We start from the raw sequence: 15,414 nt of genomic DNA, 5'->3' as shown, positions 1-15,414 counted from the left end.
GCGGGGGGAGAGATGTGTGCTGAGCGGTTCGCTCAGCACACATCTCTCCCCAGATCTGCCAGTGACTACTGGCCTATATAATAGTGAGTATTATCTCCATTGTCAGCATACTGGTGTGATATGGGGGGTACACACGGAGAGATCTCTGCTTAAATTCTAAGCAATCAGACTAGATTGCTTAGAAATTAAGCACGGATCTCTCCGTGTGTAGGGTGCCGGCTCTAGTTTTGGCATGCATGCATGCCAAATTTAGTGACATCATTAATTTCACCGCTCTGTGAAATGAGCCCCCCTCTGCACATATCACGCTATGTGCTAAGTGGGGGAGAGATGTGCACTGAGCGGTCTGTGCTAGATCGCTCAGCGCACATCTCTCCCCGTGTGTACGGGCTATAGAATACTGGCATTCATTCAAGTAGATTTTCATGTCTACAGTGTTATCAAGACAGTTTCCTTTTTAGAGGCCCTAATACCAGTCAGAGCATAAAGGCAATTATCTCTATTGCTATCTCAGCCGAGAATTTGCACTCTATAGATCATAACTATACACACGGATACTTTCTCACAATATGTACCAACCCTCAAGGTGAATGGGGTAAAACTAAAGTTGTCCATTGGATGGGTATAATTAACTAGCTTGATTGACATCAAAACAATACTGTGTTCTAGATACAGGATATTAAACCTGACTGATACTGAGACAATATTATGTAATAAATACAGGTTATTCATCCTGGACCTGCATAACATAGTCCATGAACAACAAACTAAACACTTCACTAGATGCCGCCCACTGGGCAGAATGTATTTTTCCAGACTTATTGCTGAATCAACATACTCTTAATGTGAAACAGGCGTATAGAGCGATACACGCCAATTCCAGATTACTGTGAGTACATTATAAAATCATTTTGCATAGAAATCTGGCTGACGTAAAATACGTCTTGACTACTAACTTCTATTTTTCTATGATTGTATTGGCGGCATTACACTAAACAAATAAAATAATTTGAAAGAGACAAGTGTACACAGTTGAATTTTTAATGCACATTGTTTGTCTAACTCACATTATTGTTTTTAACCAATATTTCGCTGTTTATCCAGTCATAAATATACGTAGGAGTTATGCTCTTCTCTTTTAAATATTATGAAATAAAAGGTAGCTTTTAAAATCAAATATCTTTTTAGTGCGCCAGATTCAGATACTTTCTCTTCCTTTATCTTACTACTATTTATGCAATCCTTGTCTCAGGCTGCACCCCTAGTGCACATAGTAATTTCAGAAATATTAAACATTGGGGTCCTAATATGACAAAATAAAATAAGTCCTGGTGCAATAGAATCCTTCTGTTTTTTTTAATTATATCTAGGTATTCCTGTTATTGAGTTAAGTCATAAAAGTCTGAAATCTAATTCCCCTGCGTCTCTCCCCTGTAACCCTCACACTGACTCCTACACCTCTCTCCCCAGTCACCCTTACACTGGCTCCTACACCTCTCTCCCCAGTCACCCTTACACTGGCTCCTACACCTCTCTCCCCAGTCACCCTTACACTGGCTCCTACACCTCTCTCCCCAGTCACCCTTACATTGGCTCCTACACCTCTCTCCCCAGTCACCCTTACACTGGCTCCTACACCTCTCTCCCCAGTCACCCTTACACTGGCTCCTACACCTCTCTCCCCAGTCACCCTTACACTGGCTCCTACACCTCTCTCCCCAGTCACCCTTACACTGGCTCCTACACCTCTCTCCCCAGTCACCCTTACACTGGCTCCTACACCTCTCTCCCCAGTCACCCTTACACTGGCTCCTACACCTCTCTCCCCAGTCACCCTTACACTGGCTCCTACACCTCTCTCCCCAGTCACCCTTACACTGGCTCCTACACCTCTCTCCCCAGTCACCCTTACACTGGCTCCTACACCTCTCTCCCCAGTCACCCTTACACTGGCTCCTACACCTCTCTCCCCAGTCACCCTTACACTGGCTCCTACACCTCTCTCCCCAGTCACCCTTACACTGGCTCCTACACCTCTCTCCCCAGTCACCCTTACACTGGCTCCTACACCTCTCTCCCCAGTCACCCTTACACTGGCTCCTACACCTCTCTCCCCAGTCACCCTTACACTGGCTCCTACACCTCTCTCCCCAGTCACCCTTACACTGGCTCCTACACCTCTCTCCCCAGTCACCCTTACACTGGCTCCTACACCTCTCTCCCCAGTCACCCTTACACTGGCTCCTACACCTCTCTCCCCAGTCACCCTTACACTGGCTCCTACACCTCTCTCCCCAGTCACCCTTACACTGGCTCCTACACCTCTCTCCCCAGTCACCCTTACACTGGCTCCTACACCTCTCTCCCCAGTCACCCTTACACTGGCTCCTACACCTCTCTCCCCAGTCACCCTTACACTGGCTCCTACACCTCTCTCCCCAGTCACCCTTACACTGGCTCCTACACCTCTCTCCCCAGTCACCCTTACACTGGCTCCTACACCTCTCTCCCCAGTCACCCTTACACTGGCTCCTACACCTCTCTCCCCAGTCACCCTTACACTGGCTCCTACACCTCTCTCCCCAGTCACCCTTACACTGGCTCCTAAATATCTCTCCCCAGTCACCCTTACACTGGCTCCTACACCTCTCTCCCCAGTCACCCTTACACTGGCTCCTACACCTCTCTCCCCAGTCACCCTTACACTGGCTCCTACACCTCTCTCCCCAGTCACCCTTACACTGGCTCCTACACCTCTCTCCCCAGTCACCCTTACACTGGCTCCTACACCTCTCTCCCCAGTCACCTTTACACTGGCTCCTACACCTCTCTCCCCAGTCACCCTTACACTGGCTCCTACACCTCTCTCCCCAGTCACCCTTACACTGGCTCCTAAATATCTCTCCCCAGTCACCCTTACACTGGCTCCTAAATATCTCTCCCCAGTCACCCTTACACTGGCTCCTACACCTCTCTCCCCAGTCACCCTTACACTGGCTCCTAAATATCTCTCCCCAGTCACCCTTACACTGGCTCCTACACCTCTCTCCCCAGTCACCCTTACACTGGCTCCTACACCTCTCTCCCCAGTCACCCTTACACTGGCTCCCACGCATTTCTCCCCAGTCACCCTTACACTAACTCCTTCGTCTCCCTTACACTGGCTCCCACGCATCTCTCCCCTGTCGCCCCTTACACTGACTCCTACGTCTCTCTCCCCGTCACCCTTACACTGGCTCCCACGCATCTCTCCCCTGTTTGTGGCTAGCTATATCCATTGTACACTGATACCTGCTAAACTAAAGGTTCTATATAATGTATACAGAAACATCATTGCTGTCTGTATTTGTATAATTTGATTGACGTTGACGTCTTCCCCCAATGGAGACCATACTACCCAATCTATTTAATCTCGGTATGCATTGTACGTCTGCCGTTCTATGTTTAATGGCAGTCCAGTTATTACAGTTGCTTCTCCAATGCTCCCTTAGGTTTATACCAAAGCTGTTCAGCCTTGGATAGCTGACAGATCATTCACCTGCAGAGGCTTAAAAACTGGGTTATAAACATAATGTTTCATGTTAGATAAAAATAGTATTGAAGATAATGCATCCGATTTAAATACCAATTTGTTTCCTGAAAGCTCCTTCTGAATCTTTTAAAAGAATTGTAAAGAAAGGATGCCGTTTTGATGGATGAGTCGACGGTAAACCTGACAGCTGTCCCAGCCATAAGAACTGTGACTATACAGCAATAGAATTCTGATCCCAGGCGCGATAAACTAACTCAATCACTGTCAGGTTCTCAATTCACCGTCTCTATGTTCCATCTCTGTCTGAGCTGATGCGAGACGTCTAGTACTTCTGAAGTCACATAGTGTTTCTATGGTAAAACCTTATAATGCAAACCTTACCGTAATACCCCCCCCCTCTTTTTTTTTTGTTAAATATTTATTTGTTACTTGGTTTTTTAGGTTTTCATTTTGTGTTGCCAAGTTCCTCTTCAGTATTTTTATTGTGATGCGGTTGTTACTATAGTCCAAGAAGAGGCATGACCATGACTGCAGTACACTTGTTGCCCTCACACCGTGGAGGCAGCCATTTTCTTTGTCACACCATTATTCCTTTCATTTGCAACTTGTGAGTTCCCAAATATTCCTTCATGTGGCACGCAAGATCCAAATGCCCCCCTCTGAACTCACCATAGACCTGTCATAGTATGGTTATAGTGATGCCACCATTTCCTTTAGGATTTACATGCTTCAGTTTTTTAATATTAGCCCACCCCCAAAAAAATGGCTGCCTACACAGTGTGTGGGCAACTGGGGCCTTATTCAGATGTGGTTGGAGGTGTGGCACATGACGCAAAGTAACGATGTTCGGTTCTTTGCACCTGCGCCGGACCCGTACTGTGCATGTCCAGTACGAGTCTGCAACGTTGGACATAGATTGGCTGCAGACTGTCAGTTATTGACAGTCTGCTGCCATTTCGGGGTTGGGGAGGGGGAAGCAACTACCTCCATTTCCAAAAAAAAGGAGGCGTGTTGCCGCCGTTGTTGGGGAAGTGATGAGGCCAGGATTTTTGTTGGATCTGTGGTGGTGGATGGTGTCCGAGATAATCCAATGCAGCTCGGATCACTACTGCAAGCAGGGTGTGGGATGTCTCCTGCAGCATTGCCATCCATGTAAGCAGCAGCAATAGCAACTCCAACCACATCTCAATCAAGCCGTGGTGCATTATAAAATTTGTTAAAAGGCAAAAAAAAACAAAAAAAAATCAAAACACAAACAATTTATAATTCAACCCAGTACACCAGGATATGGAAAAATGCTGTGTACAGATAATACATCTGGGGGACAGTATAGCGACCACAAAAACACACAATGTAAAAAGAAAATACCTATCCCCAATATACTGTATATATAGAATATAGTTTTATATAGGGAAAGAAGTGGAGAGATTGTATCTATATATAAACACTTCTCAATCCTGCATGTATGTTTTGTTTGCAGGCCATCAAGAATAACGCAGGCTTCCGAGTGTGGATACTTTTCTTCCTAGTAATGTGCTCATTCTCTTTACTGTTCCTGGACTGGTATGACAGTTAATAATTTAATGACGCCTTATAATCCTAATTTAATAATTTTCACTACCTTGGACTCCTGTGTAATTGCCACTCCTGTACTTATTACGTTGAAACATTTGCTTGGACATTTAACGTCATTTCCAATGTTAATTTAACGTCATTTCCAATAATGAGGGTCACTATAGGCATCTGAAACGTGATTAACTGAAAGATATTCATCTGTTTCTATCATCTGGGGAAAGGTCAGACATGTCAACGGTGTCTAGTTTAGACAGCGACGTTTAATTGTAGTGAGGACTAAAGTAAAATGTTTTTATAAATAGTATTAAAATATGGTGATCCATGACTTTTGTTTTTATTCTTGAATTCCACCAATCTGACAATTATTATTACAGGCTATCAGCCACTGTCATGCTAGAACATTTTACACTGGGTAAGTCCAGGTGCAACATCATGAAATACACTGCTCATTTTCAGCAACACACTGTCATTCTTAAATACCTTTTATTCAACATTCAGGTACTACAGTATGTGATAATGTTCTAGTATTGTAAAATTGTTTTAAAGGGAAAACGTATAAGCATTAGGGATAATGAGAAATGCAGAGGCCAAACCAATGGAACATTGATCATCTTTTCTTTTAGGAGATTTACATTTATAAATTGATTTAATATATTAAAAGGTAAGAAGCTTGGGTTTATGTAACGGAGGAAACGTACCTGTTCCTTAGCGCTTCTACATAGTTTTCTCTGGACTTTGAGACATGGTAATAATATTCCTTTGTCAAAGGGTCTTGCAGAGAAAAACTGCAGCAGAAAGTTTCCCCATATTTTACTGCAGGTTACATCTGGACCCCTTCAGAGGTGTAAGCCATCCCTCATTTGTCTGATGGTGTGAATTTCCCAGCCCTCATTTGCTTGTGGTGTGAAGTGTCAGCTGTACTCAAGTGGAAGACTTTTCTGCTGGCGTCCAATGTGGGCAGACCATGACACTTACTGTCACAACTTACCCACCAAGGAGCCTTAGAATGGTGACCTGTGTTTGTCCAGCAGAGCTGCTCACTGAACCCTGAAGGCCTATGTCATTATCTGTTATCATGCTGTTGCGTGTTGTGTGTCATCTTTCCTTGTTGGCAATAATGGAAGCCAACAAAGCTATTGTAACATGAAATCAGAACGTCCACAATGTTTAGGGTACATGGGTAGATCATTGTGCTAGACGGACACCTTCAAGCGACTGTTTTACATGTCACCTGAAATCCAGCAAGGAGTGCAGAAAGTGTGGTGAAATTTGGACTTAACCCATATGTCCTAACGTACATTCAGTGTATAGTTGTTGGTATACCAGCTTCCGATCACACTGTTCTGGCTTGTATTCCAAGCTCGGTATTGGTACGGACTGGATGAAGAGTACATACGCCACTACATTATGGCAGCCCTTTCAGGCTAATTACTGGAGCATAAAAGGGATTAGAACAGCATATTTAATATTGCAATTACAGGTTGGGTCTCCCATGTCTGAAATGCTTGGGGCCAGAAGTATTTTGGCCTTTATATTTTTCGGTATTTTTTAATATTTGCATACCATAATGAGATATCATCTTTGTGATGGGACCCAAGTCTAAACATATGCATTTTAAAACCAATTATATAGCAATATAATTATATCAGGTGCTCTAAACAATGTATAAAAAATCTAGGTCACTCTCAATTTAGAATTGCTGCTCCCATAAGGTACTCTGAAATACCACAGATGTAAATAGATATTTAAATGATATAGCGGGAGCGCATATACTATACATACATATAATACTCTTGATAAAAAGTATGTCCGTTACACCAAAATTGTATCCAGCCGCACTGTGTTTAGAGGTATATTTACCACATAATTGGAGCACAATATGGTTTAGCATCTAGTTCATAGGTAGTCAATAGTTTCTCCAGAGGAATGATGCGTCTTAATACATTGTATCGAGTTGTGCAGGAATGCAGGACCATCTTATATATGTGAACCGTACGGAGCACACGTTATGCTTCTTTGGTGGGAGCGGTGGTCCTTTGTAGGTGTCCGGGAAGGGAGGACGCGGCTCCTAGTTTCTGCAGCAGTGCGGGTGGTCCGTACTGAAAGCCTCCAGTGCTTACACCTCCAACCTCAAAAAGCCACAGGGCGGTATGGGGGTCCCTTTATGCATTTCTGCGTTGTTGTATGATAACTGTTTCTTCAGAAGGAAACCGTTAAAAATCACCCAACATCATTCTGCACAACTCGACACAATGTATTAAGACGCATCATTCCTTTGGAGATGTTATGCATTTGTTTAATTTATACCCTATACACAGCCTGAAGGTCATTTTATACAATATTTGTAATAATGTTGTATATGAACCATCAGACAGCAAAGGTGTCACTTTCTCAGTCGCACTCCACAATTTGGGCTATCTGAATCCTGGATATGGGGACTGGGCCTGTACAGAACTTGCTTTCTGATCTTCAATTAAAAAAAAAAAAAATATGTCGTTAATCCGAAACTGTGATACTCTTTATACTCGGACCGTAACAGTTCTGTTTACATTTTATTTTTCGTTAAACTGTAATAATGTGCAAATAAAGCTCTATTGGATTCAGTATGTGATATCATGGAAATAAAGTTAAATTTGTATTAACAATGTGTTTTTGTGCATTCATTCACAATAGATTGTTTACTGCAAGATTAATTTCAACAGTCTGTCTCTTTTGCCTTAATTTAATCTGCATGATTATTTTTGCAAAAATAGTGAGAAAAAAAAAAATTACCAGTTTCTAGTCTGGCACAGATTATTGTGTCCTAACAATTATTTGCCAATGCCAGCCAAACTGGAGTGTGCTGTTTATCTCTGACCGTCAGAACGTTTACTGCCAGGTTCCGTACTGTTAAAGGATAGTTCCATATAAAAAGTAATTTTTACCTAGTGTACCCTCGTTACCAGCTAGAAAAACGGTCATTGGGCCTAATTCAGACCTAATCGCTCCTCTGCAAATTTGCAGAGCTTTACGATCGGATAGTCGCCGCCCAGACAGAGTGAAATAACGTCCCGTGCAAGTCTGCGAACGCCGTGCGAAAGCTTTGCAAATGCCGGTCAGCTGCAAATCCATTCAGCACTCACCATCTAATGTTTTTTCCAGTCTGTGCATAGCCCAGGACTTACTCCTACAGTGTGAAAGACACCGGCTGATCGGGAGCGGAGCTGACATCACACACCCTTCCTAAAAACATTTGGGAACGCCTGCTTTTTTCCTGACACTCCTAGTAAACGGTCAGTTACCACCCCCAAACATCCGCTTCCTGTCAATCAACCTGCATTCGCCTAGCGATCAAAAAAGACACTGATTTCTTTTGCAGTTTGGCCTCACGCCTGCGCATTGATCCGTACGCAAGCGCAGCCGTTCAATAATCTTGCGCCTTGCAAATTCCCACAGCAGCGATCAGGTCTGAATTACCCCCATAGTTCTGTGCCAGGGACTCCTACACTTCAAAAGGTTTGGGATATGCAAAATGGAAAAGTAAAAAAAAACAAAAGTAAGCGTGAATCCCATTTAAAGTAAAATGCTCTGTCCTGTTTGCCTCTGCTGTAAAGCATTGACAGTAACCGTTCATAGTAGGTTGCACAGAAATCCACAATACGCCACAGTTTAGGTAAAGTTGGTTTGTCATTATACTTGGCTAATGTTTGACAAGTCTGATCTAATAGGTACCAGACGTTCAGGTCCTGAATCTACGGAAATGAAAGAGAATGATCACCCAGGTTTATTTTTCACGTTTTATTTAATAATAAAGAACAACAAAAGTGTTCACTGGCAAATTAACAAAATTAGACATTCAATCAGCATGAGCTAACATACATTTATATTCCCTAAAGTACTATTTTTCATCAACAAAGTGTGAGATTTGTGTTCAGACTATATAAATGATCAGTGATGGTGGTAGTATGTTTGTGTTTGTAAATGGTAGACTACAGCGTAACCACGTGAGACAGAGTAGGTGAGTTTCTACCCAGATCTTCTAAGCAAGGTGAGTGCTCGTCCTGCACACAAATGCAGAAAGTGATTTTATTTCTATTTCCGTTACATGAATGTGTGTTGCATAAATATGTGATCTTTTATTCTACCAGATTACTATTGTCACATTATATTTAAAGAAGGCCTCAAACAAATAAACGTGTAATATTCATTCCCCCTAGCTAATAACAGGGAAGAATATATTCCTGCCACCCCCACCTTTCTAATATTCCCCCTTTAAAAGTAACGCTGGGGTGATGCATTGCTCAGTCTCACTCCAGCAAACACAGGTTTCAACCTGCACAGGCGGCACTGACAAATGTGTGAATGTAGCTGCGTTTTCAACAAGGCAGAGGAGACTGTGCAGTGCTAAATTCCAGCGGCCTTTTGCTTCTGGATGAAACAGCACATTATTGACACTAGGAACCTGGGGGGGGGGGTTGAGTAGCAGTTGCCTAGAAGATGTGCTAGACAGGACCCTTGTGTTTCTGCTAGACGTGAGATACAGACGGAGTAGCTCCATAAGGGACTGCTATATGATCTTGTGTCGGTGGACACAGCCAATGTACGGAGTAAGTGAATGCAGAAGAAAGCATTTTATAAATTTATTATAAGCTAGTGACCTCATTAATGGATTAAATTGTATTAGCATGGGTTATTTTATTAAATCCCCCCCCCCCCCTTCTCCATATATTTACACTGAAGTGACATACTGCTTCACAGTGAAAGGAAATATCTGCCATAGATTCTCATGATCAGTATCCCAATTGGCCATACTGCTAGGTGATATCACACATATACTGTACCGTTTGTAGAGCGCGCCTGTGAAATGTGTATAATTTGTTATTCAGAAAGGAGGACCTGAAGCCGATTTTAATAAGTAAGTTAGGGTACAGTGTCCCCTAACTCCTGTGTGTGCTATGAGGGTGTTACATCAGAATGACCTGTACAATTGTATAAAGTGAGATGATGGAGCACCCTACTGTATGTGTATGCTTCCTTTATAGTACATAACCGGTTGCATTCTGATTGCCGGTGAATAACCGTAAATGTTCCCTCGACTGATTCAACGGTTTAAGAGATAACTGCTCCGATTTTAATTTCATATGTATTAACTGAGCTTCGTGTGTGTGTGTGAGGTTTCAGGATCACAAAGTGGGGAACGTGACTATGTTCATTGTTAATGATGTCTAGGAGATAGTGCAAGTCGTTACCCTTTTGTACATAATCCTGAACATTCCGTGTTTTCACCAAATGTCCATTCTTTCTATATGTATTTTTTTCTGTAGACTTTTAAAACAATATATTTTCACAGTCTACAACAGGAAATGAGTTTAAAACATTATTTCCACTGATTGTGGGCAGTGCAGTTCCCGCATCTGCCTGTTATGGTAGCCTGACATTGCTGATTCTTCTGTGCAGCTCTGTGGGGTGCACAGGATAATATGCAGCGTTGGTGGCGCTGTGCGATGCTGGAGAAATGCACCTTGCACCCATTGCCGCCAAATAAATGTACCTCTATTGGCTTGCCCTGTCCTCCTATAACTTTCCTCTCTGATTTCATTATTAGCAAGGTGGTTGTGTTGCCATAAAATACAATAGAAAGTTGCTCTTGGGGACACCACTGTATTGAATACACAGAAAATAGCTATGTGCAGGGTGAGATTAATCTTTCCGATGATGGAAATACATGGCTACAAAACACAGGAGGAAGCTAGGAAGATGAGGCAAGGCATTTTTACAAAAAAATTGAAGGAGGGCATTTACAGACCATTTAAGGCGTTTGGAAGGTGGATTATCCCTTTATGGTTAGGGGGATAGTATGCAGCAAAGCTCTACATTTATATTATAGACGGGACTCATCAATTTTGGGAATTAAAGTGTGATTCATATCACAACATTGCATTATGCCATTACTTAACCATGGATGTATTTTAAAACTGTGTCTTACACTTTGTTCGGATGTTCTTTGCTATATAGACCATAAGTTCTGAAACTCGGTCCTCAGGACCCCAGCAGTTCACGTTTTCCAGGTTACCCAGCAGGTGCACAGGTGTAGTCATTACTCACTGACACTTTTTAAAGGGGTGTAGCATGATATGCCGGCGGCCGGGCTCCCAACGGCCGGCAAACTGAATACCACCCTTTTTAAAGATCCACAGGTAAAGCTAATTATTCCACTTGTGATTTTGTGGAGATCTGGAAAATATGAACTGTTTGGGGTTCTGAGGACTGACTTTGAGAACCTGTGACATAGACCATTTTGTTGGCTAAACCAGTATCAACATTCTAGGAACAAATGCCCTGACTAATATTCATGAGGTACTGGTTCTTAATGAGTTAATTGGTACATTCTCGTAAATTCAGCCCAAATAATGGATGTTCTTTAAATGCAATAACCTTTACAATGAATAGGACTTAGGATTCAGCCCACAAATCCGATCACCGCAGCTACACATTGCATGAATAAACACACAAATCAATTCAAAAGTAACCGTAACCACTAGATGGTGTATCTCCTAGAAGTATAATTAAGTTTAATCAGAAGACAGATTATACAAATAAAGACCTCCTTAAAATTGGTTCTTCACTGTTTAATTAAAATCGATTGGTTGCTCCAGTGTTTTTCCAGACCCGCTACACCCCCTCCCCCCCATCCTCCCCTCCCCTTGCCATTCTCCAGGAGAGACTGAATTTACTCATGGTCTACTTCCCGTACTATGTGCCCATGCACAAAATGAAGTCAATAGTAAAACAGTGAATCTCAAAATTGTTTGTGATCATTTATACCATTTACTGAAACCATAACCAGCAACACAGCTTTTTATCTACACTCACAACCACCACTCACGTATGTACGTTCCTTTTTTTTTTTTTTTTTTTTTTGCTACTTCACTGAACTAAAATATGTAAAAGAAAATACCCAAATATCCATTGTTTTACATTTCAAAGATTTGTATTTCTTTTTTGATTTCCATCCCATCTTCGGTTTACACGGACTGGCTTACGTCAATTCGTCCACTGCATGACAAAATGGCGTTCATCTGTAATTTGCTAAAGTGAAAATTTGTATTGAATGATGTCAAAGCAGGTCTACCCCCACAAAACCCTCTGTACATACTGTACTTCTGATAAGATCCATACTATGTCTCACACCCCAAGTCACTGACTTAGATCAATAAACTGCGGTTGTAGTGGTAAGGGGCACATTAACTTTGTTACATCTTTTATCTGCTAAGATATAATGGTTATTAAAAACAATCTTAGCTATGCACTTGTATTATCATAAACGTATAAAATATATGATGTATAAAATACTCATTTGTTCACAAAAATACATGTTCGTGGAAGGGGAGGTTTGTATCGGTACCACTTTGAGCAAACGAACGGGATTATGCATCATTGTCATATGGACACAGCATGATTATAGTAAGATTTTGTTTATAAATTTAGTTAATTACATGGGTAAAATGTAAACGCCTGCGAGAAGAGCCGGCTGCGCGGGACTTCGTGCAAGACTGGCTGGATTTTTAAAGCAACAATCCTTTAGGCGGCAAAACCAACCTGGTTTTGCCGCGCAAATGATCACCGCTTTAAAAATCCAGGCACACTCGCACAAAGTCCTGCACAGCCTGCTCTCCTCGTAGGCGTTTACATTTTACCCATGGTGTTTTGTGGGTTTTTCCATTTTTCTAATCTATAGCCGTGAACTGGATAAAAAGTACAGAAGTGTTCTATCGGTTTTCTTAATTTTGCTGCAAATAACTGTACCCTATGAATTGATATTTCATCAGAGGACAACCTGGCACTAAATGAATCATCCACATTAATTAAAATTGTTTAAAACAAAAAAAAAATAATAATAATAATTAGCAAGCTTTCTTACTATGAAGTTATTCATTTGCCAGCTGTTTGGTGTTCATTAATGATCTGTACATCGATGTATGCGCAGCAATACCATTAAACAGAAGCGTTGCTTTTGTTTTTCAAACATAAATACAAGTCATTTCTAAATGAATAGTAACTACTCGACAGCCTGAGAGGCAGAGCAATGATTTTTTTTTTTCTTTTTTTTTTTTTTTTAAAGTTCTTTTTGAGTTCACGTTACATTGACTGAGAAAAAAAAATGTGCCTGGTTCTCTTAAGCCGACTTCTGGGAGGCCTCCGTCTCCTGCTCGGACAGTTTCTCTTCTGACAGAACCGTCATCCACGGAGACACAGAGCGTGTGATGGTTTGCTTGGCAAGGTTGTAGTGATTTATCACTGTGTAAAACTTCCCCTGGGCGCTGGTATCTTGTTCAGTGTAGTAGTTTTCCAGAGCTGCGGGAATACATCGATTGTTCTGTGAACAGATAAGAGGAAATGAATCGGACTTGAGTTGCACAATTAGATGCTTAAAGAACTTTAACCTTTTTCAGCTGGGAGCAAAAATGATTTGTGAATTGGCTTCATGACACATTGTTCATTATTTTATTTATTCCACTTTTTTATTTTTACTTTTAAGTTATTTCCATTGACTATATTTTAAAGTTTTATACAGTGTAGTATCTTTCAATTAACAATCCCATGAAAATGTATGATTTTATATTTATTTTCCCGGATAAATCACTGTGGCAGGCTGTACAAAGAATCTTATTTATTGTTTTATCCTAGTTGATTTTTACATTTTTACTTGTCAGCAACCCTCTTACCTCTCTGTCTGTTATTACGCAGTCTCATTTTACTAGTGTTTACAAGCACCATGGAATGTGCTGGAGCTATAGATTTTGATAATTTTGACGTTGCATGGACTACCATGACAACCACAGTCAAATGGCAGTGGACAGAGAGGCTTGGGTTTGCCCTTCAACGTTCTGTCTACATGTTGACATCATCCCTCTTTTTCTCCTCCTTTTGTCATCACCATGACATTATATAGCCTGCTGTGAATCTGTGAGCCTGGCAGCCATATTTGTTTTCCCTCCACAGAGATTTTGATGACTTTCAACCTTAAAAAGTATTTGCTATTTGTATGTGGTTTGCTGATTTGAAGGCACCGTAGTTGGGATTCTGGCGTCTGTATTGTAACCGCTTTCCATATTGTGTTATGTCCTTGCTGTGAGTTATCTGACACTTGTGTCCCTTGTGTCTTAGCTGTTGGTTATATTATTACATCTCTAACTCCCACAAAATATGGGGTGAGCAGATAGTGGGGCAAAATAGGGATTTTTAAAAGCTCCACAAGGTAGGATAATAAAACACTTCAGAAATGACACATGATGTGGTATGGTAAAAATATTCTTATATTGTATTATAATTATATTACAACAGTGTAATAAAACAAAAACCTCATTAATTAATCATGTCTTATAAAAAAAAATTCTCACCTTACTTTTTTGAAACCATGTTATAAAACAGGAATTACACAGTATTATGTACTTTACACACAGTTAACTTTGCATTTTAAAATAAGTCTAATTAGAACAGAGTGTTCAGACAGCACACTTAAAATATATGCACTAATTAATATGCTACTTGGCAGCGGCTGGGGCTGCTGCCTGATGCTTTGCAGTCTCTGCTAGAGGTGTCTCTCCCTCATGTGCACATAATGGATTGGTGGGCTCCAGCCTGACTGCACGTGTCGTCTTTTCTCAGTTATACAGAGACCTCCTGTTAGTTCTTAAGGGCCCTATACACGGGAGAGAGGTGTGCTGAACGATGCAGGGGAGGACGGGAGATTTTAAGCATGGATCTCTCCGTGAGTACCCCCCCCCTTTACATATTAGGGTTCCTCGTCACTTTCAGATTAAAACGACAAAAAAAGTAAAAAAAACTTGTGTCGACCTAATGACATTGTCGATCTGTTTCAGGTGTCCACCAAGTCACTGTCTACCTAATGCATGTTGACCCTATGACCCATACCCAGCACCACACAGCTGCACTTCCTCTTATGATCACCAATTTAAAAATGCATATTAATGGTATAAGACAGGGGTGGCCAAACAGTCGATCGCGATCGACTGGTCGATCGCGGACATGCGACCAGTCGATCGCGATCCGCTGCCCAGCCACCCGAAGCCGCGCCTCTCCTGCCTGCCGTCCTGCCCCTCAGTCTGGTCTCCGGCAGTGACGGCGGAGTGTATAGCTCAAATCAGGCGCCGGTTCGTTAGCCAATCAGAGCTCGCGAACCGGCGCATGATTTGAGCTATACACGCTGCCGTCACCGCCGGAGATCAGACTGAGGGGCTGGACGGCAGGCAGGAGAAGCACGCGCTGCGCTCTCCACACAGCACGGTGAGCACTGTGGGGGCATA

The 15,414-nt window shown here is 42.0% G+C and overlaps 2 protein-coding genes across 5 annotated transcripts in view; one reads left to right on the top strand and one right to left on the bottom strand.

The window, feature by feature from the left end:
- STX18 (syntaxin 18) overlaps positions 1 to 5,432 on the top strand; it is a 308,804-nt gene extending 303,372 nt beyond the window's left edge. For both annotated transcript variants that reach the window (XM_063923349.1, XM_063923359.1), the window contains exon 11: positions 5,013 to 5,432. In XM_063923349.1, coding sequence (XP_063779419.1) covers positions 5,013 to 5,108 — 96 coding nt within the window. In that variant the 3' untranslated portion in view covers positions 5,109 to 5,432. The remainder of the gene's footprint in view (positions 1 to 5,012) is intronic.
- A 3,437-nt stretch (positions 5,433 to 8,869) lies between these two features.
- NSG1 (neuronal vesicle trafficking associated 1) overlaps positions 8,870 to 15,414 on the bottom strand; it is a 164,040-nt gene continuing 157,495 nt past the window's right edge. For all 3 annotated transcript variants that reach the window (XM_063923338.1, XM_063923327.1, XM_063923318.1), the window contains exon 5: positions 8,870 to 13,463. In XM_063923338.1, the coding sequence (XP_063779408.1) occupies positions 13,263 to 13,463 (201 nt within the window). In that variant the 3' untranslated portion in view covers positions 8,870 to 13,262. The remainder of the gene's footprint in view (positions 13,464 to 15,414) is intronic.

This window comes from Pseudophryne corroboree, chromosome 1 (assembly GCF_028390025.1).
Source record: "Pseudophryne corroboree isolate aPseCor3 chromosome 1, aPseCor3.hap2, whole genome shotgun sequence".
NCBI lineage: Eukaryota > Metazoa > Chordata > Amphibia > Anura > Myobatrachidae > Pseudophryne > Pseudophryne corroboree.
Note: the sequence above shows the minus strand (reverse complement) of the source record. Positions and strands in the feature narration are given on the sequence as shown.